Below are 22,809 nucleotides of genomic sequence, written 5' to 3'. Positions count from 1 at the left end.
ACTCAGCCTGGCCCGGGGTGCAGGATGTGAACCCCAACCTCTCCCGTGGCAATGGGGATGCCTGGCTGGGCCGGGGCAGTGCTCCAGGCTGACGGGAGCCTCAGCATCGGGGTGTCAAGGTCCCCAAAAAGCACCAGGAGATGATAATTGAGGTTATTTTTCACACTTTTCTCCCCAAGACACATCCCAGCCCTGCCCACGGGGGTCCGGGCACACCCAGGATGGCCGTAGGGGCTCCTGGATGGTGGATTTTCCCCTCCCCAGCCCCATGGTGGGACAGCAGCCGGGGCCGAGCTGCTGGGACATCGCTCGGCAGGTGCTAAGCCCTGTTTCCAACCCATTAACATGGATCCCAGCGCGCGGCTCGTCCCTGGGGACGCGGAGTCACGGCTGCCTGACCCCTGCCAGGACAAGGACCTCGCCGCGGCCTCGCTAAGTGGCAGATTTTGAAGCGTGGCTGGAGGGGACGAGAAGAGGTCACAGCGCTCAGGCTCCGGGCTGCCTAATTCCCAATTAAGCAGGCGCCGGGGAGGGACCGGGATGACGGTCTCGCTAGACACAAGATTTCTCCACAGCAGAAAGAATTTATTCAAGCTGCGAAGCTCTTAATTGTGGTAACGAAGGCGAGCGGACACTACGTGATCCCACCAGTCTTTGGGCTGTTTCTTCAGGGGCTCCTTTGCTGCCGGTGACGTGGTCCAGGGCGTCACGTTCAAGCCCCAGGTGCTGCTCCAGGGCAGAAACGAGGGAGAATTTGTGTTTTCAGGCTTTCATCAATGAGGTTTGCTGGTCCCAGGTTGCCTCGGTGCTGTTAGATGAAAGCTAAAGGCTGGCCTTGGTGTCACCGCTGTCCCGGCGCGAGACGAGCCCAGCGTTTGCCTTCCCAAAACTGCCAGGCAGAGCTGGGTGGAAAGGACAGACCCCACGTTCCTCACCCCACTTTCCCATCCTGGAGGAGGACCCAGGTTTGGTTTCTCCCCAGAAGGAGAGATTTGAAGCTGAGGAAAGTACAACACACACCCCCACCCGCTGCCCTCGCCCTCCTCCTGGGTGGATGCACCCCACCAGGACATGGAGACACCTGCCCTCCTCCCCACCCGCCCCACGCCAGAGGGCTCCCAGTGGGACCCGGAGTGATGAGGCACAGCTCAGCAGCCCCCCGGGGTCGGTAGAGAAGGGACTTGATCCCCGGGCAGCATCCGCAGCCTCCACACATCCCCCCCGCTGCTGTTGCCACCACAGTTGCAGTCATCAGCAAGGAGAAAACCAACACCTTGGCCTTGACCTCACGTCCTTGACCTCCGGCTATTAGCAGAGCCCTTCGGTGTGGAAAGCAATGCCTTGTGGTTTTTAAGGAAAATGGGTGACGCCGGTGCCAGCATGCGTAAGCAAGGAGCCGGCGCTATATATACGTGCCCGCTCGCCGGGATGAGAAGCCGAAAACTTCCCGACACCGCGGCCATGCCCTGCAAGGTGCTCGCCGTCTGCCTCCTGGGGCTCCTGGCGCTCTCCTCCGCGTGCTACATCCAGAACTGCCCCATCGGGGGCAAACGCGCCATCCTGGACATGGACATGGACATCAGGAAGGTACGTCCCGGCAGGTTGGGAGATTGCCAAACCCGCTCCTTTCCTTCTCCCAGTCCTCCCCGAGCCTTCCCAGGGCTCCTGCAGGGAAGGTGCCGGCAGGACGGAGGAAAGGAGCAGGGGAAAGGTTCAATGCCGGCGCACTTCCCTGGGTAACGCTCCCCCTGCTTCTTCCCCAGAGAGTTGTGGTGACCGGGGCTAAATCCAGTTGGCGGCTGGTCACAAGCGGGGCTCCCCAGGGCTCAATGTTGGGGTCGGTCTTGTTTAGTATCTTTAGCTGTGACCTGGACAAGGGGATCAAGTGCGCCCTCAGTATGTTTGCAGATGACACCAAGTTGGGCAGGAGCATTGATCTGCTGGAGGGCAGGAAGGCTCTGCAGAGGGACCTGGACAGGCTGGATCCATGGGCCGAGGCCAGTTGTGTGAGGTTTAACAAGGCCAAGTGCCGGGTCCTGCCCTTGGGTCACACCAACCCCAGGCAGCGCCCCAGGCCTGGGGCAGAGGGGCTGGGAAGTGCCCGGCGGAGAAGGCCCTGGGGGTGCTGGCTGACAGCCGGCTGGGCATGAGCCAGCAGTGCCCAGGTGGCCAAGGAGGCCACCAGCCCCCGGGCTTGTGTCAGCCCTGGTGTGGCCAGCAGGAGCCGGGCAGGGATGGGGCCCCTGTGCTCGGCCCTGGGGAGGCCCCACCTCGAATGCTGGGCTCAGGTTTGGGCCCCTCGGGACAAGAAGGGCCTGGAGGGGCTGGAGCGTGTCCAGAGAAGGGCAGCGGGGCTGGGGCAGGGTCTGGAGCACAAGTGTGCTGGGGGGCAGCTGAGGGGGCTGGGGGGGTTTAGCCTGGAGGAGAGGGGGCTGAGGGGAGCCCTTCTCGCTCTCTGCAGCTGCCTGAGAGGGGCTGGAGTGAGGGGGGGGTCGGTCTCTGCTCCCAAGTCACCAGGGACAGGGCGAGAGGGAACGGCCTCAGGCTGCGTCAGGGGAGGTTTAGGTTGGAGATGAGGGAAAATGCCTTCCCTGCCAGAGCGGTCAGGCCCTGGCACAGGCTGCCCAGGGAGGTGGGGGAGTCTCCATCCCTGGGGGGGTTCAAACACTGTGCAGACGTGGCACTTGGGGACATGGTTTAGGAGGCCTGGGGGTGTTGGGTTGGCGGTTGGACTTGATCATCCTAGAGGTCTCAATGACTCTGTGGTTCTATGACTGTGATTCCCCGAGCAGTGCATGCCCTGCGGCCCCAGGAACAAGGGCCGCTGCTTCGGCCCCAACATCTGCTGCGGAGAAGAGCTGGGCTGTTACATCGGTACCTCGGAAACCTTGCGGTGCCGGGAGGAAACCTTCCTGCCAACACCCTGCGAGTCGGGCCGCAAGCCCTGCGGCGGGAGCGGAGGGAGCTGCGCGGCCCCCGGCCTCTGCTGCAGCAGCGGTGAGGGCAGCGCCGGGCCCGTGTCCGCCCCAGGGCCCCAGTCACCCGCCGTGACAGTGGGAGAGGGGATGGCGCCCAAGGGATGATCGTTGTCCCATCTGTCCGTCCGTCTGCCCGACAGCCAGGGCCATCCTGCCCCGGGCAGTTGTCATCCCGACCCCAGGGAAGGCAATCACAGCCCCGCAGGTTTCCGGGAAGGGGGAAAGCGGAGAGCAACCAAATTTAGGGGGTTGAGAGAGTAGCAGGGCTCCTGCAGCACCTTGTGCCCCCTCAGCCTTTCATCACAGCATTCTAAAAAGCCCCCAAATACCGGCCTGCCCCCCAAGGCAGACCCTACCCAAGACCCTAGTGCAATTCTGGGGGAGCCGGAGGGCGCAGTGCCAGCGCCGGCTCAGCTCCATGGTATTGAGCCCCAGGGCCGGGGGGGCGTCGAGGGCTGGTTCACACCGCCTCACGCCCGCCGCGCTCTCCCCTTTCTCTCCCCGCGCAGATGGCTGCGTGGCCGACTCATCCTGCGACCAGGAGATGCCGTTTGCCTAGGCCGCCCTAGGGAAGGACCGGCGGGACCCCTCATGGACCACGCCACAGCAGCCCCGCATCCAGCCTGGAACAGAAGCGCCAAGGTCTGGCTCAGATTTAAGCAACAATCTTAAAAATAAAACTTGTACAGGAAAAGTAAAACGTCTGCGATTTTTTTGTGTGCTTGGCTGGTTTAGGGGCTGGCTCAGGTGGGAAGAAAAAGCTGTTTTTAGGAAGACGGATAAAAAAAATCAAGGATTTAAGGTCAATTCTTATGGTTTGTGTTTTATGCGAGCGAGGGAGGGCGGGGGGACCTGAGCCCAGAGCTGGGCTGAACCCCAGCAAAGCCCCAGCTGGCATAGGGCAGCCCAAAACGAGCTGGTCTGGGGGGAAGCTGAGAGCGCGGCTCCACCCACAGGGCCACGACAAGCCCAAACTGCCAAAGCACGCCCGGAGTAACTACAGCATTACCTACAGCCTGACCCCGGGCGGCAGACGTACAGCCAGCCTGGGGAACGAGGGGCTGGGGAGCAGCTCTGCAGGGACCTGGGGGCTCTGGCCGACGGCAGGCTGAACACGAGCCCCCAGTGTGCCCTGGCAGCCCAGGGGGCCAGCCGTGCCCTGGGGGGCACCGAGCCCTGCATCGCAGCCGGGTGAGGGGGGGGATTGTCCCGCTCTGCGGCGGCCTCACCCCAAGTGCTGTGGGCAGCGTTGGGCGCCGCAGGACATCAAGGGTATAAAGCTACTGGAGAGTGTCCAGAGGAGGCCACGGGGCTGGGGAAGGGTTTAGAGGGGAAATCGTACAGGGAGCAGCTGAAGTCCCTTGGGTTGCTCAGCCTGGAGCAGAGGAGGCCGAGGGCAGCCCTCATGGCGCTCTGCAGCTCCCTCCCAAGGGCAGGAGGAGGGGCAGGGCTGGTCTCTGCTCTCTGGTGCCCAACGCCAGGCCCCGAGGGAAGGGCAGGGAGCTGTGCCAGGGGAGGGTTAGGCTGGGCATTAGGAGAAGGTCCTTCCCCCCGAGGGCGGTGGAGCCCTGGCACAGGCTCCCCAGGGAGGCATCACGGCACCAGCCTGGCGATGTTCCAGAAGCACTTGGACAAGGCCCTCAGAGACACGGTGTGAATTTGGGGTGTCCTGTGCAGGGACGGGAGCTGGGCTCGGTGGGCCTTGTGGGTCCCTTCCAACTCAGGACATAAGGCTGAAGGGGGGCGGAAAAGGAGACAGGAAAACGCCAGCATCACTTCGATGCCCTCTGCACCATCTTCCCATTTAGCTGCACCAAGGGATGCACGAAGGCGGGTTTAAAACACAAGGAGGAAGGACGGATCCTTCCATCACAGCAGAAAATAGAGACACGATTAATTCTGTCTGCCCACAACCAAGGGTGGCAGCTCAGTGTTTTCCACGGGGCCGTTCAGGCCTCGTTTCCTTCCAAAAGCACGTCACAATCCCAAGTTTCCCCCTCACCCTCCCTCCCACAGGCGTTAACCCTTCGGAAGAACCACGGCCAGACCCACGGGCTTTCTCCAACAATTCTGTGGTTGATTTATACATGAAGAGGGAGGAACCAGCTCATAAGCGGAGCCCCCAGAGGGAAACCCCCAAGCCTGGGCCGCTAGGACAGCCCCGTCTGCCTGATGATCTGCCCGTCCTTGTTGATGGCGAAGTTGTAGCTGCGAGGGTTGTCCAGGCACTCCTCAATCCGCGCCTCCAGGTTCTCAGGGGTGATGAACGTTTTGGCTTCTTCCTGAAGGAAGGACAAGAAGCGGCTCTGAACACCCGTCAGTGGAAGAGTCGCTCCGGGCAGCGCGGGAGCTGCCAGTGGAGCTCGCGGGTCTCAGAGGGCCCTCAAGATGCCACCAGCACTGCTGGGATCTCGGCAGGAGGAAACCTTTACTCTCTCCCTCAGGATTATTCCCACCCTCTGCTTTCAGAGCTCAACCTCCACAGGCTGTCAATGCTCCCGGAAGGTGCCAAAGCTTGCATTCCCAGCTCCCAGCGTGAAAATTGCTGGAAAATAAGCCTGCGGCTCCCACGGGCTGCCATCGGGTCCCTCACAGAGCACCGGCCGCTCTCACCTGCAGCTGGAGAACCTCCTTCTCCTTCTCCTTCAGGAAAGCCTCCACTATCCTGGCCCTGTTCTCCGCAGCCTGCAGCTTCTGCCTCTTCCGGTCTTCCTCTTCTTTCCTAATTCTTTCCTCTCTGCCGCGCGGAAAGGAAGCAAAAAAGAAAGACAAACATGAAAGCTTTCGAACAGAGCCGCACCGAGAGGCGCGGCACAGGCTTGGGACCGAGCGCGGGTTGTCCGGGGGTTGGTAACGAACACCTCAGCAGCGAGAGGTGCCGGAAACGCAACAGATTCGTTTAAAAAACAGTCAAAATTTAGACCAAGCGTCCCAGTAAAAGTTAAGCCTGACTCTAACGGATCCAGATGCTAAATTTAGCTCTGCACAAGGGAAGGTCGAAGCGTCGGGGGCCGGGCTGACCTGCGTGCCCGCTGCCGAGCGTTCTCTGCCTCGTTCCAGGCCATCAGGCGCCGGTGCTCCTCCGACAGCTCCGCCGCGTCCTCCCTGGCCAGCAGTGCCTCCCGCTTCTTCTGCAGCACCTCGGCCCGGAACTCGGCCCTGCGCAGCCGAGGGGAGGCCGCTGAGCTCCTGCCCGGGGGGGGGTCTCTCTCCCAGGGCTGCCCCACAGCTGTCCCAGCCCCACACTAACCTGGGGTCTAGCTGCCCCTGCTCCAAAGCGGCCTCAGACGCCCCAGCCCTCTCCGCAGCCCCCCAACCGGCCTCCTGCCCCACAGCCAGCCCTCTCCCTCCCAGCGGCCCCACAGAGCCACATCCAGCCCCACAAGCAGCCTCCCAACCCACCCCTGCACCACAGCAGCACCAAAGAGCTGCAAGCCCAACCCTCCCCTGCCTTACAGCAACTCCACAGCCCCATAACCAGCCCCCTGCCCCGAGCCACAGCCAGCCCTCCAACATTCCCCTGCCCCACAGCAGCCTCACAGCCCTACACCCAGCCCCCTACCCCATAACCAGCCCCGTCCCACAGCGGCCCCCTATCCAGAGCAACAGCCAGTCCTTCAACCCTCCCCTGACCCACAGCAGCCCCACAGCCCTATAACCAGCCCTTAAAACCCTCCCCTGCCCCACAGCAGCCCTGAAGCACTACACCCGGCCCCCTGCCCCATAAGCAGCCCCACACGCAGCCCCACGCCCGCCCCAGTACCGGAGGGCTTTGAGGACGAGCCGGTGCAGCCGGTACCGCTCGGTGACCACCAGCAGCTCCTCGGGGTCGACGGGAGGCGGCAGCTTCAGCCGCTCCGCCTTGGACTTGGCGGGAGGGTCGTGCCGGGTCTTGCGGCCCCGCGCCGGGACCAGCCGCGGCCCCCAGGCGGGCGCGGCCCGGAGGAGGCCGGGGCTCGGTGCGGGGCCCGGGCCCAGCGCGACCCCCAGGGCCGGCCCCGGGCGGCAGCGCCTCAGCGCCGGCAGCATGGCGGGGGCGGGGCGGGGCCGGACGTGGCGTCACGGGGCGGGGCCGCGGGGGAGGGAGGGGCGGGGCCGCGGGGAGGGAGGGGCAGGGCCGCGGGGAGGGAGGGGCAGGGCCGGGACCCACGGGAGGCGGAGGCACCCCCTCCCTCCCCACGCGGGGCACGGCACCTCCCCCGGGACACGGGCCCCACGGGACACGACATCCCTGCAGGACACAGAGCCCTGTGGGACATGGCAATCACGGGAGACAGCGGCACCGCCCCACGGGACACGGCGCCCACGGGACACGACATCCCTGCAGGACACAGAGCCCTGTGGGACATGGCAATCACGGGAGACAGCGGCACCGCCCCACGGGACACGGCGCCCACGGGACACGACATCCCTGCAGGACACAGAGCCCTGTGGGACATGGCAATCACGGGAGACAGCGGCACCGCCCCACGGGACACGGCGCCCACGGGACACGACATCCCTGCAGGACACAGAGCCCTGTGGGACATGGCAATCACGGGAGACAGCGGCACCGCCCCACGGGACACGGCGCCCACGGGACACGGCGCCCACGGGACACAACATCCCTGCGGGACATGGCAACCACGGGAGACAGCGGCACCGCCCCACGGGACACGGCGCCCACGGGACACGACATCCCTGCAGGACACAGAGCCCTGTGGGACATGGCAATCACGGGAGACAGCGGCACCGCCCCACGGGACACGGCGCCCACGGGACACGACATCCCTGCAGGACACAGAGCCCTGTGGGACATGGCAATCACGGGAGACAGCGGCACCGCCCCACGGGACACGGCGCCCACGGGACACGGCGCCCACGGGACACGACATCCCTGCGGGACATGGCAACCACGGGAGACAGCGGCACCGCCCCACGGGACACGGCGCCCACGGGACACGACATCCCTGCAGGACACAGAGCCCTGTGGGACATGGCAATCACGGGAGACAGCGGCACCGCCCCACGGGACACGGCGCCCACGGGACACGACATCCCTGCAGGACACAGAGCCCTGTGGGACATGGCAATCACGGGAGACAACGGCACCGCCCCACGGGACACGGCGCCCACGGGACACGACATCCCTGCAGGACACAGAGCCCTGTGGGACATGGCAATCACGGGAGACAGCGGCACCGCCCCACGGGACACGGCGCCCACGGGACACGACATCCCTGCAGGACACAGAGCCCTGTGGGACATGGCACCCGTGGAAGACAGCGGTACCCACGGGAGACGACACCTTCCCCAGACACAGACCCCCCGGACACAGCACCCACGGGACACGGCATCTCCCCCAGACACGGACCCCCTGGGACACGGCACCCCATGGGATACAGCAGCACCCCCTGACGGGAGATGTCGTTGCCCACAGGACAAAGCACCCACGGGACACAGCACCGCCCATGGGACATGGCACCCCACCCCACCCCACCCGGGACACGGCTGCCCTCACGGGGCACAGCTGCCCATAGGACATGGCACCCCACAGGAGACAGCAGCACTCACGGGAGATGGCACTGCCCACGGGGCATGGCACATCCCCTGGGACACGGCACCCCACAGGAATGGCACTCCATGGGACATGGCACCGCCCCACGGGACATGGCACCCACGGGAAATGACATCCCCGCACAACACACAGCCCTATGGGACACGGCACCCACGGGAGACAGCGGCACCCACGGGATCATGGCACCTCCCCCAGACACGGACCCCCCGAGACAGGGGACCCCACGGGACACAGCACCTCCCAGGGGACATGGCATTCCCCCACGGGACACAGCACCCACAGGGCACGGTGGCACCCACGGGACACAGCACCTCCCAGAGAACATGGCACCCCACGGGAGGTGGCGGCACCCCCCCAGGGGACACAGCACATCCCACGGGACACGGCACCCGTGGATCATTACATCCCCGCATGACACACAGCCCTGTGGGACACGGGCCCCCCCACGGGACGCACCCCCTCCCATCGGACCGCCCCCCCCCGCACACACCCCGCCTCCCCCCGCATGACACACTCCCCCACGGCCCTTTGATCCCCCACGGGACACGGTGCTCCCCAGCACACCCCCACCCCCACGCGGGACCCCCCCCATGCGACGCCCACAGCAGCCGTCACCACTCAGGACGAGGATTCCCCCCCGCCGGAGCCCTCTTTATTTCCCGCGTGGGACCCGCCGGTCGCTCGGTGCCGGCTCGGTCCCGCGTGGGCTCCGTCGGTCCCGCGTGGGGTCGGGCGGGGCCGCTCAGTCGCGGCGCGGCGCTACCGCCTGTGGGGAGCGGGGCCGGGGTCGGGGGGGCCGGAGCTGGTACCGTCCCACCTCGCGGTGTCCCCACGGCCCCCCCACGGATCCCCCTCCCACTCACCAGCAGCGGCTTCTCCCGCCGCGGGGGGCACGGGGGGGGGCGGCAGCGCCACAGCGGGGCCGGGATCTGCGGGAGAGCGGCTCCGTGGGGGGGACACGGAGCCCCGTGGGGGGGGGGACACGGAGCCCCGGGGGGGGACACACACACGACACACAGAAACCGCCGGTGGGGGGGGGATATAAACCCGGGCAGAGTGGGTTAATCCGGGGGGGCTGCAGGGAGGATAATCTGGGGGAGGGTCACTCGTGGGGGTGGGAGATAAACCCGAGGGGGTAACTCGGCGGGGGGGGATAATCCGGAGGGGGTTATAACTCTGGAGGGGGTTCTTTGATGGGGGAGATGACCACGGGGGGGGAGGAATAATTTTGGGGGCTGCATACCTCGGGGGGGGGTAACTCCGTGGGGAGAATAGACACGGAGGGGGGATAATCCCGGGGGGGCTGTAATTCGAGGGGAGATAATCTAGGGAAGGATAACCTGGGTGGATAATCGGGGGGGGGGGGGAATAAACCCGAGGGGGAGGGAACTCTGTGGGGAGGTATCCTGGGGGGGGGATAATTTGGGGGAGTTAATCAGAGGGGGGGTAATCCAGGGGCGATAATCCCGGGGGGATAATCTGGGGGCGATAATCCCGGGGGGATAATCCGGGGCGGTGATCCCGGGGGGTGACGCGGGCCCTACCTGCTGGGCTGGGGTGGGGGCGAGGTCCCGCTTGCCCCCTGGGTACCAGCCGTGGGACCAGTGCTGGGCCGGCGCCGGCACCAGCAGCAGCAGCAGCAGCAGCAGCAGGAGGGACCCACGGGGTGCCATGGCCATGGGGGGCTGTGGGGCGAGGCGTCTGTCCCACCGGCACCCACCCGGGGGGCTGGGGTGGGGCAGCACCACAGGTGCTGCTTGGGGTGCGGTGCGGGTGCCTGAGGGGCTGAGCACCCACGGGTGCTATGTGGGGTGGGTAGGGAGGGGATAGAGGGGCTGAGCACCCGTGGGTGCTCTGTGGGGTGGGTATGGACAGTATGAGCACCCCTGGGTGCTGCTGGGGTGGGGATGGGGGTGCCGGAGGGGCTGAGCACCCCTGGGTGCTCTGTGGGGTAGGGAGGGAGGTGGGGAGCGGCTGAGCACCCACAGGTGCTGCTGGGGTGGGGCTGGGGGTGCTGGAGGGGCTGAGCACCCACGGGTGCTGCTGGGATGGGGATGGGGGTGCCGGAGGGGCTGAGCACCCACGGGTGCTCTGTGGGGTGGGGAGGAAGGTGCTGAGCACCCACGGGTGCTTTGTCGGGTGGGGATGGGGGGGCTGAGCACCCACAGGTGTGGCTGGGGTTTGGGTCCAGCACGGCCAGACCCTTGGGGGTGCCGTGAGGGTTTGTTCGGCGTGAGCAGCGCCACTCGCCCGGGTCCCCGCGTGCCCCCAGCACCCACCCATGTGCCCCCCACCCGCGCACCCCCCAGGCCCCACGTGGGGCGGCCTCACCTGGGTGCCGGCTGGGTGGTGGCGGTGGCCAGTGGCCGGCTGCAGCAGTGGCCGGCCCGCGCCGGGCACCGCGATTTGTAGGGTCGGGCGATGGTGACGTCGGCCCCGTCACCGCTCCCACGGGGGACCGTGACCTCGCCCACGGCCTCCCACCACCGCCTCCTTCCCCCACATCCCCTCGGCACCACCCTGACATCCCTTTTTTTAAGGGGGACACACACCAAACCCTCGATGCCTCAGTTTCCCCCCCTCTCCCAGCCCTGATTTTGCCGTTTTTCCCCCATTTCAGGTTCATCGCCCCAGATCGGTGCCGGACGCTGGCCGCAGCCATGCAATGGAGGCCGGGAGAGGGATTTAGGCGGGACCCAGGCCCGGATTATCTCCAGCAGCTGCACCCGTCTCTGCGGTGGGACGTGGCGGCAGGACGGGCCCACGGCAGGCGTCGGGGGGAAAAGGCCAGGGCAGCTCCCTGCGCCCCGAAATCCCCGGAGAGGAAGGCAAAAATGGGGGGAAAAAACCCCACATTGGGATCACCGGGGAGCAGCTGCGGGGGGGCAAAATGGCCCCCCTACCCCATTTTGGTCCCCATTTCTTTTGGGGTAAGCATGTTCATTTCTGAGTGTGAATTCACCCAAACCCCCCTAAAAATTCAGTTCAAGTTTATCCACGAAGTGACGATGTCGGGGTTCACGAGGGGGTGCCAGGTGGTGGCGTGGGTATGACAGCAGCAGCAAGGTCGGTTTTGGGGGGGCAGTTTGGGATGCTGGGGGGGTCCCCTTGCCTGCATGCCCCCACCAAGCCGCCCCCACCCCTCTGGAAAATCCCACCTGGGTGGAAAAACGAGGTTGGAAAATGCAATATCCCGGCTCACGGGGTGGCTTCTCCCACCCCCCCGCACTCCCCGGCCCCAAATCCCCAGGGTGAAACCTCCCCTCCGAACCCAGTTCTCCCAGTGCCTGCGGCAGGGGACGGAGCTCCCCCAGTAAACCAGGGCGCGGGGTGTGTCTCCCTCCCCCCTCCCCGACTGTCATATTTCATCAGGCACCGCTTTATAACAACAAAAACTTAAAATCAACCGTATTAAATGATTTTTTTAATGCAGAGGAGCCACAGGCCCGGGGGGGTCGAGGCCTTTCTCGGCCCTCAGGGCTCTTTGCGTGCCCATCGCCAGCGGCGGGTTTCCTTCTATTTTTCTTCTGGGAGGGGAACGATCAAAAAATCAGCATTTTTTTTATTTATTTTGCCTCGTGCTCTTATAACCCGAATCCATCTCCATGATGGAGCCTCCATTTTAAATATAAAAGAGGAAAAAGGAAAAACAAAATCCCTCAGGTTGTGTGGAGGGCGGCAGGAGCATCCCCCACCCTGGGGAAGGGGCTCCTTGGCTTTAAAAACCTGCAAACGCTTTAGCAGTGACCGTCTGGAGACTTTCTGGAGGCCTCAAACTGCGAGAGGGTGGATTTAGGCTGGATCTAAGGAAGAAAATCTTCACTCTGAGGGCGGTGAGGCACTGGCCCAGGTTGCCGAGAGAAGCTGCGGGTGCCCCAGCCCTGGAAGTGTTCGAGGCCAGGTTGGATGGGGCTTTGAGCAACCTCCGACCTGCGCGGGGCAGGACCAAGGCCAAAGGCAGATCAGGCTGCTCGGAGCAGCCAGCCGAGGTTTGAGCGTGCCTGTGGATGGCCTTAGCAGCTCTTGGGATGCCGGGAGAAACGAATCTGGAATCTCCTCCAGCGCCTCGGGATGGCGGCCGCCGGGTCCAAGGGTGGAGGCCTGGTCGTCACCTCTGCGTCACGGGGCTCTTCTCCCTAGTTTTTGTTCACACTTTCAAGGAGGACTGAGGGTAGGGATGGGAAAATAGAACGGAATAAAATGAACCAATTCCCTGAAACAGCAGGAATGGTGTGGCCAGCAGGAGCTGGGCAGGGATGGGGCCCCTGTGCTCGGTCCAGGGGAGGCCCCACCTCGAATGCTGGGCTCAGGTTTGGGCCCCTCGGGACAAGAAGGCCCTTGAGGGGCCGGAGCGTGTCCAGAGAAGGGCAGCGGGGCTGGGGCAGGGTCTGGAGCACAAGTGTGCTGGGGGGCGGCTGGGGGAGCTGGGGGGGTTTAGCCTGGAGAAGAGGGGGCTGAGGGGAGCCCTTCTCGCTCTCTGCAGCTGCCTGAGAGGGGCTGGAGTGAGGGGGGGGTCGGTCTCTGCTCCCAAGTCACCAGTGACAGGACGAGAGGGAACGGCCTCAGGCTGCGTCAGGGGAGGTTTAGGTTGGAGATGAGGGAAAATGCCTTCCCTGCCAGAGGGGTCAGGCCCTGGCACAGGCTGCCCAGAGAGGTGGGGGAGTCACCGTCCCTGGGGGGGTTCAAACACCGTGCAGACGTGGCACTTGGGGACATGGTTTAGGAGGCCTGGGGGTGTTGGGTTGGAGGTTGGACTTGATGATCCCAGAGGTCTTTTCCAACCTTGATGATTCTACGATTTCCCCCTGCAACACGGCTATTGGAAGCCAAAGCCTGATGGTGTGTCGGGCGGAGGTTGCTCTTACCGGGGATGAGGCCGCTGGGCACCAGGACGCGGCAGGTGTGGGGGGACCCGGAGGCGGCCCCGGCGAGCCCCACACATCAGGGGTGGCCCCAGAACCGCCCTCTCGCCCCCGCTGCAGACCCAGCAGAGGGAGCGGGGTCGTGGGCGCTCGGGACGAGACCCGGCGGGTGGGAGCGCAGAGCTCAAACCCATCACCCAACACACCGACGTTCCCTTCAGGGAGCAAAACCCCTTTTCTTTTTCTGTTTTTTTTCTTTTTTGGAGGGGTTTGACATCGCTGCTGTGGTCACTGTGGCCTCCAAACCAGCAGCACGTGGTGGCCTGACCCTGGAGGAGGAAACTTTTTTGCTTTTCATACAAAAATCAGGATATTTATATATATACACACACACAGAATAAGCTTTTTCTTTTTTCTCCTTTTTTTTTTTGTTTGTTTTGTTTTAAAGAGCAGACCAGCGGAAAAATGTGAAACCATTTCCCTGCAGGTTCGGCAAAGCTTGTGCTTGTGGGGTTGTGGGGGTTTGGAGGTTTTTTTTATTTTTTCAGATGAGAGCCAGGATATCTTTTTCTTCCTTTTTTTTTTTTTTAAAAAGGCTTTACTCCCTCAAGAAAAAAAAAAAGATTTACAAACAAAATAACAGCCTGTATCAACTCTCCAGAAGAGAGATGGTATGACAGTATTAATCCAAACATCACGCTATTTAATTCCCCAATAAAACATTGGAAAAAAAGGAGCCAACAGTATCTGCACTAACACTTTGCTACATATAAAATCTCCAGCTAATATGAAGCTTATGGTACCAACCTCTAAAACAGTTAAGATATATACACATATTTTTTTGGGGGCGGGGGTATATTAACAAACAGAATATTACAAAATATTAAAGAAGGCAACTCTTCTGTCTTTTGTTTCGGGGTGTGGATTTGTTGGTGTTTTTTTTTTTTCCTTTTTTTGATGTTTCTTTCTTCACTTGAAGTTGGCGTAGTCTGAGAAGGCGTCGATATATTCCTGCACCACCTTGTAGCAGAATTCGTACTGTTCCTGTGGGATTCAGGGAGAGCGCGGCGTTAGAGTGAGAAAATTCACACCTCAGGCGTAATTTGGTGCTGACTTGTGGCCTAAGGCAAGCTGGGCCCAAGCAAGGCCAGCCCAGACCGAGGGTGGGAACCAGATTCCCACCCGTGAGCGGGTCCTACCTCCCTGAGACCCCCAAACCAGGGCGCCACCAGCTAAAGAACCTCAGCTTTCCCCTTCCTCTCCAAGGTCCTATTTTGACCCCAAACTGGTATTTTTTTTTAAATTCCTCAGCATCCTTGCAAACCCCTCCTGCAAGACCTCATCTCGTCCTGCCTGCTCCTGCTCTAGCCCGCCCCACGGCTGCCCTGGACATGTTACCAGGCTCCCAGAGCCCATCGATCCGTGGGGCTGTGGCTGAGGATGTCTCCAAGGAGGCTCCTACAGCTTGTGCCACTGCTCAGAAGGGGCCTGATGCCACCAGCCAGCCAAGCTCCCCTCTTCCAGACGTCCTAACAGGAGGAAGGGGAGACGCCTCCTGAGCCACCTCCATCCCTTACTCTTTGGCTGAGAGAGAAAACCTTCAACCAAGAACGTTTTTGCTCCACAGGGAGTCCCCAGCCCGCTCCCGCCAGGTCTGGGGCGGCAGGAGGAGTGCGGGGGGTGTTCAGCTGCCCTTACCAGTGTCTGCACCATATGCGGCCTCTGTAATCTTAAACTCTTCACCGTCTGAAAGACATCGAGAATCCCTTCTGCCTTCACCCTTTCCAGGACGGTGCTCAGAGCGCAGAAGGTGCCGGTTCTTCCTGCTCCGGCGCTGGCAAAGAGAAACCAGAAGGTAAAGGAAACCACCTGTCCTGATCGTGTTGGCTTTGTTTGGGGATTAATCCACTGGGGAACCACTGGAGAGGTGGGGGAGCTGACGGTCCTGCCCCAGCCTCTCCTAGTTTAGCTAGGACATGCTCTACAAGACCGAAGCCTCTTTGCTTAGCTGAGCAGGTAAACCCCAGACCCTGCCTAGCTGGGCTGCTCCTGCTTAGCCCAAGTCTTCCGAGGGACCTTTGATGGTCTCCAAAGCTTCTTGCAGAGCGGGTCCCCTTGGAGGGGTGGCCGCCCCCTGCTCCACCCGGCCTTTACCTGCAGTGCACAGTGATCGGGTGGTTGCCAGACTGCTGCTGCTGCTTCTGCACAGCCGCGATGATGTTGATCATTCCCTTCCCGTCTCCAGGGATCCCAACTTCTGGCCAGCCGTGGAAATGAAACTGCCGAATCTGTCGGCTCTTGTTTTCCTGGTGGAAGAAAGAGCACAGCACGAGGTCGGTAAGCTGGGGGGAGACCCCGTACCAAGAAACCCACTGGCTCAAGGCTTTGGAAAAACCACCCGCTTTGGAAAGCCGTCTGCTTGTGGAGGGGAGGCATGGATCCCGTGGCACGGCCGTGGGGAATGGGGAGGAGGGAGGCACAGGGACCAGCAGGAGGAGGACGAGGGCTGCTTGGTGGCAGCGGGGCAGAGGGGCCATGTGAGAAACGATCGGCAGGACAGGAATCCCCAGGGATGGGAGGGAAGCGTTGGGAAGAAGGCGGGATTGCAGGGGATGGACACTGCTCTGGGATGATGGGGAGATGATGGAGCTGAAGATGCCAGAGGGAAGGTCCAGCACTGGCAAGAGGAACCGCAAAGCGCCATAACCACCAGCGAGGGTTAACGACAGCCAAACCCGGGAGCACCCAGAGCTCGCTGCGGGAGAGGCTAGGCTCTTACCCTGGTGTTCGTTACCAGCAGGTCCCGCACCGTATAGCTCTCACACTCCTCCTCCTTTTTCAGCTCCACAGTGATGTCTCCATAGGACACGGAGCCGTCGGACGGCCAGTACTGGGCACACTTCTCCTAAGAAAGCATTACAGGAGGAGATGGTGAAGATCCTGTATTCTTCCCCTGGGCTTGGACAGAAGGAGCCTTCTCCTGGGGCTGGCAGCTGCCCAAAGACAGGCGGGACCCCACGGGTTTGCTTCGGAGAGGAGCTTTCCCTGGCACCGAGAGGGCTTTGAAAACTGAGGGACCAGAGTTGGCTTATTAAACATCTCCCCACTCAGTGTCTCCACACAACTGGATTCTTTGCATTAGAAGTAGAGGCTGAAATATATTTCCAGCCAGAGAAAGAGTGAAAGAGCACCCAACGCTTGCAGCGCCAGCAGTGCCGCGGCTGTCAGGAGGTTTGAGAGATTGGAGCACAAGTGTGCTGGGGAGCGGCTGAGGGAGCTGGGGGGGTTTAGCCTGGAGAAGAGGGGGCTGAGGGGAGCCCTTCTCGCTCTCTGCAGCTGCCTGAGAGGGGCTGGAGTGAGGGGGGGGTCGGTCTCTGCTCCCCAGTCACCAGTGACAGGACGAGAGGGAACGGCCTCAGGCTGCGTCAGGGGAGGTTTAGGTTGGAGATGAGGAAAAATGCCTTCCCTGCCAGAGCGGTCAGGCCCTGGCACAGGCTGCCCAGAGAGGTGGGGGGAGTCACCGTCCCTGGGGGGGTTCAAACACCGTGCAGACGTGGCACTTGGGGACATGGTTTAGGAGGCCTGGGGGTGTTGGGTTGGCGGTTGGACTTGCTGATCCTGGAGGTCTTTTCCAACCTTAATGATTCCATGATTTCATGCTTCTACGATTTTAAGGGGTCGCACTGATCTATTTTGCTGGAGCTCCACTGCAGCCTTCCCTGGGCGCCTACCTGGCCTCTCTCCTCCAGCTCCGTCAGCATCACTATGGAGCAGGATTTCCACTCCCAGATCATCCTCCAGAAGTCCTCTATCGTGTGCTGCAGCGGACCTTGGCTGGCGATATAGGAGTCCTTCTGGCGATAACCCTGCAATTTGAGAACAGGGTTAGTGGTGAGCCGGCAGCGCCCGGATGCCAGGCGCAGCCGGAGGAGCGCTCTTGGACACGGTCAGGTTACCAAGCTTAGTGAATTTTTGGAAGCATCATGACTGTCCGTGTGAATGACCACGGCCTGGGCAGAGAAACCCGCTCTCACGGCGGGCTGCGTCCCCATGTACAGGCATCACCACACCGCTGATTGGCAGCCGAGGGGCCATCAGCCAGTGCTTTACTGCAGTAAAACCTCTGTTTTTAAAGAACTGCAGGTGGAGGAGGGGTCATAGCCCCTGCACTTGCACAGCCTTATCCATTTGGTGGAGAAAGATTTGGGTTTCCAGCACTCCTAAGAGAAGCTGCAAAGTCAGAGCGTTGTAGCAGAGAGCTGCTGCTCTACTAAACAGGTAGGTCTACCAGATTAGAAGCTTGCCTAAGCTCCAAGTCCTTCAGGTGTGATTTTTACCACAATTTTTGGAAGAAGTAAGCAAAACAACATGGAACCCGATGACCTTTAAGGTCTCTTCCAGCCCTTCTATGATCTATGGAAAGCTGCAGTAAGTCCGGGCGACTCTGGCTCTTCCACAACCACAAAGTGCTTCAGTTTCCAAAACCCCTCCGACGTCCCCCTGTGCCCTCACTGCAGACTGTGACTAAAGACGCTGCGTCATTTGGAGCTTGTCATTTAAGCAAAGTTCAGCAGAGGCAGGAAATTGGATCCTCAACAGAAATTGCTTACGTGCCATTTAAGCTTCCTGATCTCGATGCGGAACAAGGCAGCTGCTCCTGGCTGTGTTGTGTCGGATGCTCACGCAGCCAGAGCAACCCGCCGGGACCTGGCCAAGGGGGTTTCAGGGAGCAATTAATTTGGGATATTATAACTGGGAATATGCTGGTTTTACTGGTTCAACCCATGGCACCAATCGTCCTTTGAGGGCGGAAACTCTGCCATTAGGAGATGAGAATAGAAATTGGGCTAGGAAAGAGCAGGGCTGTGTCACTTAGCCAGCGCTGGCATCACCGCACAAAGATAAATACTCATACCAGACATCCCTCTGAAGTCAACAGGATTACTCATGAGAAAAGGATGTGCAATCACTTACCTCCTCCTTGGAGTGAGGAAAGCACTTAACCTCTCTGCCTCGCCTCCTCCCATCACCCAAAGAGGTGTAATGGGATTGACCTGGTTTTTCTCAAGGGTTTTGGGATCCGTTACCTAATCTAGTGGTTGTTTTCTGACCAAATGAACAGCGCCGCACAGCAAACAGTTCCACGGCTACATGCATCTGCTTCTCCAAAGCCACCATCAGAGCTCGGAGTTGCAGAAGTGATGCCAGAATTTGGAGGCCCTGCTCAAGCTCCAGCTCTCCTCTCCCACCATCAGTGGGTCATAAGGAAACTGTATATGCAGAGAGGTTTCTTGGAGAAAGAAACTAGCACCGTCCGGTGACACAAAGCTAAGTCAAGTGGAAAGACCCTCACAAAACCCAGAGAGGAAGTGTTCTGGGACAAATCCTTTCCTTAGGAAGCAGTGTGAGGTAAAGAGTTTCCATTGGGAGAAAATGGAAATGGAAAGAGGATTAAAGACGACTCACGTCAATGAAGGAAGCGTTTACGTAGTCTGTGTTCTCTTCACCTCTCTTCACTGGAATGATTACTCGGTTGAACTCATCTGAAACAGAAGTTAAATGATCTGGGTTTTGGGGAACACTTTCAAAGCATGACTTCCTGATAACCACGCACAGCCCTGGTCCAGTCACTGGGCACCACTGGAAAGAGCCCGGCTCCATCCTCTTTGCACCCTCCCCTCGGGTATCTGTGGACACCGACGAGACCCCCCCGCAGCCTTCCCTCCTCCAGCTGAGCAGTCCCAGCCCTCTCAGCCTTTCCCCATGGCACAGACGCTCCAGTCCCTTCCCCATCTCCGCGGCCCTGTGCCGGACTCGCTCCAGTATGCCCGTGCCTCTCTCGCACTGGGGAGCCCAGCACTGGCCACAGCGCTCCAGGGGCGGCCTCCCCAGCGCCGGGCAGAGGGGAAGGGTCCCCTGCCTCGACCTGGGGGCAACGCTCTGTCTGACGCAGCCCAGGACACCGCCGGCCCTCTGCGCCGCAAGGGCACGTTGCTGGCCCAAGGCCAGCCCGGCGCTCACCAGGAGCCCGGGTCCTTCTCCGCCGAGCTGCTCTCCAGCGGGACGGCCCCAGCACACACCGGTGCTGGGGCTTGTTCCTCCCAGGGACAGGGCTTTGCCCTCGGCCTGGTTGAGCTCCGCGAGGTCCCTGTCGGGCCCTTTCTCCAGCCTGACTCCTGTCCCCACAACCACCCAAACTGTCCCCTCGCCCATGGGCGACAAACAAGTCTTACATGGAATTATCTGAAGCACCCTGTTCTTCTTCATATTTGCTGGCAGGTTGCCCGTTCTCATCTTGTCATTCTGAATTTTGATTGAAGTGAGCTTCTGCAGAAGAAGGAACAAAAGCAGAGGCAGCTTTCAGAGCCACTCCACGCTGGGCAAGCGCATGGTGATCCCCGCAGCCCAGCACCATCCGCACGGATCCGCCAGGACGCGAACCACGCTCACCTTGAACTCCTCTTCCAGCCCGTTGCTGCTGGTCCCTGGCACTTTGTTGTAGATCTTCTGGAGGTGGATCTCTAATGAGGTCACCTCCAGCTCCGTGTCACCGTAAAGATAGTGCTCCAGAAGTGCTTGGTATATAAACACATACTGCATCTGCAAGGGTTGCAAGGAGAAGCCATCAGCCTCCATTCCACGCTGAGTGCATCCCGGTGCCCGTGCACACGCTGGGTGCAAACCCACCGCCCCACTGCCCACCTGCGCTAGCTGGGCACCTGGCACCCCTCCGAGGCCCCAGAAAGGTGGGTAACGACCTTCGTGCCACTGTGCAAGGGCTGGGACCTTATTTGCTCCAGCACACAAAGCTGATATGACACAAAACTTCCTTCAAGTCTGGAGGAGGCTGAGGGGAGACCTTATTGCTCTCTGCAACTACCTGAAAGGGGCTGTAGCGAGGTGGGGGTTGGTCTCTTCTCCCAAGTAACAAGTGACAGGACAAGAGGAAACGGCCTCAAGCTGCGTCAGGGGAAGTTTAGATTGGATATTAGGGAAAAATTCTTCACTAAAAGGGTTGTCAAGCACTGGAACAGGCTGCCCAGGGAGGTGGTGGAGTCATCATCCCTGCAGGTATTTATAAGACATGCAGATGTGGTGCTTAGGGACATGGTTTAGTCTGGACTTGGCAGTGTTAGGTTAACAGTTGGACTTGATGATCTTAATGGTCTTTCCCAACCGAAATGATTCTATGAGTGTATGAGGGGATTAAAAGGAGCAGGACCCAGCGAAAGGCTCACTTGATTGTAGAATCATGGCATGGTTTGGGTTGGGAGGGACCTTTAGAGCCCATCCAGTCCAACCCCCTGCAGTGAGCAGGGACACCCCCAACCAGATCAGGTCGCTCAGAGCCCCGTCCAGCCTGGCCTTGGGTGTTCCCAGGGATGGGGCATCGACCACCTCTCGGGGCAACCTGGGCCAGGGTTTCACCACCCTCTTCATAAAACATTTCTTCCTTAGATCCAGTCTAAATCTGCCCTCTTTTAGTTTCAAACCATCACCCCTTGTCCTGTCACAACAGGCCTTGCTAAAGAGGCTGCCCCCGTCCTTCCTACAGTCCCCCTTTAAGCACTGGGAGGCCCCAATAAGGTCTCCCCGCAGCCTTCTCTTCCCCAGGCTGAACAACCACAACTCTCCCAGCCCGGCCTCGTAGCAGAGGGGCTGCATCCCCCCATGCAGCATCCTTCCAAAATGAGGGATGACACTCAACCTGCACGTAGGCTTCTCTGCAGGCTGGGAACTGAAATGTAGCTGCAGTGAGCAAAGCCCAGCGCAGACCGCGGCAGCACACTTACATCTGTCTGTACCATCTGGCAGCGCTGAGCCCGGATCCGGCTCACGAAGCCGTAAACATCCACTTTCCTCTCCGCGTGCATCATGTCCAGCATGGCGTCGATGACGATAAAAGTGCCTGTGCGTCCTACCCCGGCGCTGAAAGAGCAATGCGGACAAGGGGTCAGCGCAGCAGCGCTGGGTTTGGAGCCCCTTGTAGAGCGGCCGGGAGCGAGCCAGACGCTTCCCAGCAGCGAGTAAATAGCAAAATCTGTTTTGGAGATGAGAGAGGTCCTCAGCCTGGTGTTCAGTGTCGCCTGGGTTTTGCAAAGAGACACTCACAGCATCTCCAGCCACCGCCGCGACCAGAGCGCATGAAGGCAGAGAGCAGGGTGAGCCAAATCGAGACCTGAGCCAGCTATGGCTTCTGGAGTCTCGCGGGCTGCCTGTTTCTACCGTCTGCCTGCTGCTCCTTGCAGTCGCCCCCCGTCACGCGAAGGTGAGCCCATGGGGAAGCCTTGCTTCTGTGCTGGTAACTCAGCCATTAATGGGAAGAAGAAAGATGAGGCCAGCAAACGCTGTGGAAAGACAAAGCTCTTTTGTCAACTGCCTGCTGAGGAGCGAGCTGGAAAGATGGACTTGGGAGGTTGCAGATGTGATCATCATCTCTGCTTCTAACCATGGGGCTTTCCCTTATTGAGACAGGCACAGCCTCTGTGGCTCCCCCAGGCTTCCTGCTGTGCCTGAAACCACTCCACGTGAGGTCAAACACCGCGCTCCCCGCTCCCAGGTGTGCTGTCAGCCGAGTACCGCCTTCCTGCAGTGGGAGGTGTTGTCCTTTCATGCCCAGGGCAGCGTGGCTCCAAGGGAGATGCCACCAGTGCCCAGCAGCGGTGCTTGGCTTGGCTCCCTCAGCACCCAGCTAACCCAAACGGCTGCTCAGCATGAGCTGTAACACCATCGCATCACCGATTCCAAGAAGTGCCTTAAATCCACATGAATTTTTTTGAATGTTCCCATGTGGAACATTCCCATTTAACATGGGAAAGTTAGACAAAACCAATTAAAAAGGCCCGACCAAAGAAAATTCCTTCTAGTATTAAGTAGGAGACGCTCTCCAAGTGACCCAGAGGTCAGCTGTGACCCGGACGTACCTGCAGTGCACAACTATTGCTCCTGCGTACTGGGGGTTACACGTCTTCACCTTCTTCAAGAACTTCAGCATCCCGATGGGGGTGAAGGGGACCCCGAAGTCGGGCCAGCTGGTGAAGTGGAACTGAGTCACCAGGCGCTGAGGCTTCTTGTTCGTGACGTCGCCAACCTGAAGGGAAATTTGGGTTAATGATAAATGCTCTGATTTCCCTCCTTTCCCCAAAAGTAAGGGTAGAGAGGGAGCTACAGCCCCAAGACTGAGCTGTACGGCTTTAGAAGCACTAGCTTCCACAAGTTGAAAGGGCACAGATCCAGGCTCCAGGGCCAAATTATTCTCTAAAAGCATGACATTTTCATCGCCTGGCATCACATCCTGCATCCCAGGGGCGAGAGATGCCAGCCCAGCCTCGGCTGTGGCTCCAACCTGGCAGAAGCTGCTGTATTTCATTCCTAACAGGCTCAAACAGAAGCTGCCACTCCATCCTCTCCC

At 60.6% G+C, this 22,809-nt stretch overlaps 4 protein-coding genes across 7 annotated transcripts in view; 1 reads left to right on the top strand and 3 right to left on the bottom strand.

The window, feature by feature from the left end:
- The first annotated feature begins 1,446 nt into the window (after positions 1 to 1,446).
- On the top strand, positions 1,447 to 3,537 carry LOC142056988 (neurophysin 1-like). The gene is made up of 3 exons (XM_075092488.1): positions 1,447 to 1,587; positions 2,793 to 2,997; positions 3,488 to 3,537. The coding sequence occupies exons 1-3, from the start codon at positions 1,462 to 1,464 to the stop codon at positions 3,535 to 3,537; spliced, it is 381 nt and encodes a 126-aa protein (XP_074948589.1). The 5' UTR covers positions 1,447 to 1,461.
- A 1,494-nt stretch (positions 3,538 to 5,031) lies between these two features.
- On the bottom strand, positions 5,032 to 7,031 carry MRPS26 (mitochondrial ribosomal protein S26). Its single transcript, XM_075092188.1, has 4 exons — positions 6,742 to 7,031; positions 6,000 to 6,137; positions 5,592 to 5,715; positions 5,032 to 5,260 (listed from the first exon to the last, which is right to left on the bottom strand). Exons 1-4 carry the CDS (start codon positions 7,005 to 7,007, stop codon positions 5,129 to 5,131), a joined length of 660 nt encoding a protein of 219 aa, XP_074948289.1. The 5' UTR covers positions 7,008 to 7,031; the 3' UTR covers positions 5,032 to 5,128.
- Positions 7,032 to 9,160: 2,129 nt separating this feature from the next.
- On the bottom strand, positions 9,161 to 11,177 carry LOC142056777 (progonadoliberin-2). Its single transcript, XM_075092189.1, has 4 exons — positions 10,867 to 11,177; positions 10,080 to 10,220; positions 9,399 to 9,464; positions 9,161 to 9,301 (listed from the first exon to the last, which is right to left on the bottom strand). Exons 2-4 carry the CDS (start codon positions 10,212 to 10,214, stop codon positions 9,278 to 9,280), a joined length of 225 nt encoding a protein of 74 aa, XP_074948290.1. The 5' UTR covers positions 10,215 to 10,220; positions 10,867 to 11,177; the 3' UTR covers positions 9,161 to 9,277.
- A 2,785-nt stretch (positions 11,178 to 13,962) lies between these two features.
- Positions 13,963 to 22,809, bottom strand: part of PTPRA (protein tyrosine phosphatase receptor type A) — a 133,967-nt gene continuing 125,120 nt past the window's right edge. For all 4 annotated transcript variants that reach the window (XM_075092218.1, XM_075092219.1, XM_075092220.1 and 1 more), the window contains 10 exons: positions 22,322 to 22,488; positions 21,191 to 21,326; positions 19,848 to 19,997; positions 19,631 to 19,724; positions 18,864 to 18,940; positions 17,129 to 17,263; positions 16,177 to 16,302; positions 15,552 to 15,703; positions 15,096 to 15,231; positions 13,963 to 14,441 (listed from right to left, as the gene is read on the bottom strand). In XM_075092218.1, coding sequence (XP_074948319.1) covers positions 14,367 to 14,441; positions 15,096 to 15,231; positions 15,552 to 15,703; positions 16,177 to 16,302; positions 17,129 to 17,263; positions 18,864 to 18,940; positions 19,631 to 19,724; positions 19,848 to 19,997; positions 21,191 to 21,326; positions 22,322 to 22,488 — 1,248 coding nt within the window. In that variant the 3' untranslated portion in view covers positions 13,963 to 14,366. The remainder of the gene's footprint in view (positions 14,442 to 15,095; positions 15,232 to 15,551; positions 15,704 to 16,176; positions 16,303 to 17,128; positions 17,264 to 18,863; positions 18,941 to 19,630; positions 19,725 to 19,847; positions 19,998 to 21,190; positions 21,327 to 22,321; positions 22,489 to 22,809) is intronic.

Source organism: Phalacrocorax aristotelis, chromosome 4 (assembly GCF_949628215.1).
Source record: "Phalacrocorax aristotelis chromosome 4, bGulAri2.1, whole genome shotgun sequence".
Lineage (NCBI taxonomy): Eukaryota > Metazoa > Chordata > Aves > Suliformes > Phalacrocoracidae > Phalacrocorax > Phalacrocorax aristotelis.
Note: the sequence above shows the minus strand (reverse complement) of the source record. Positions and strands in the feature narration are given on the sequence as shown.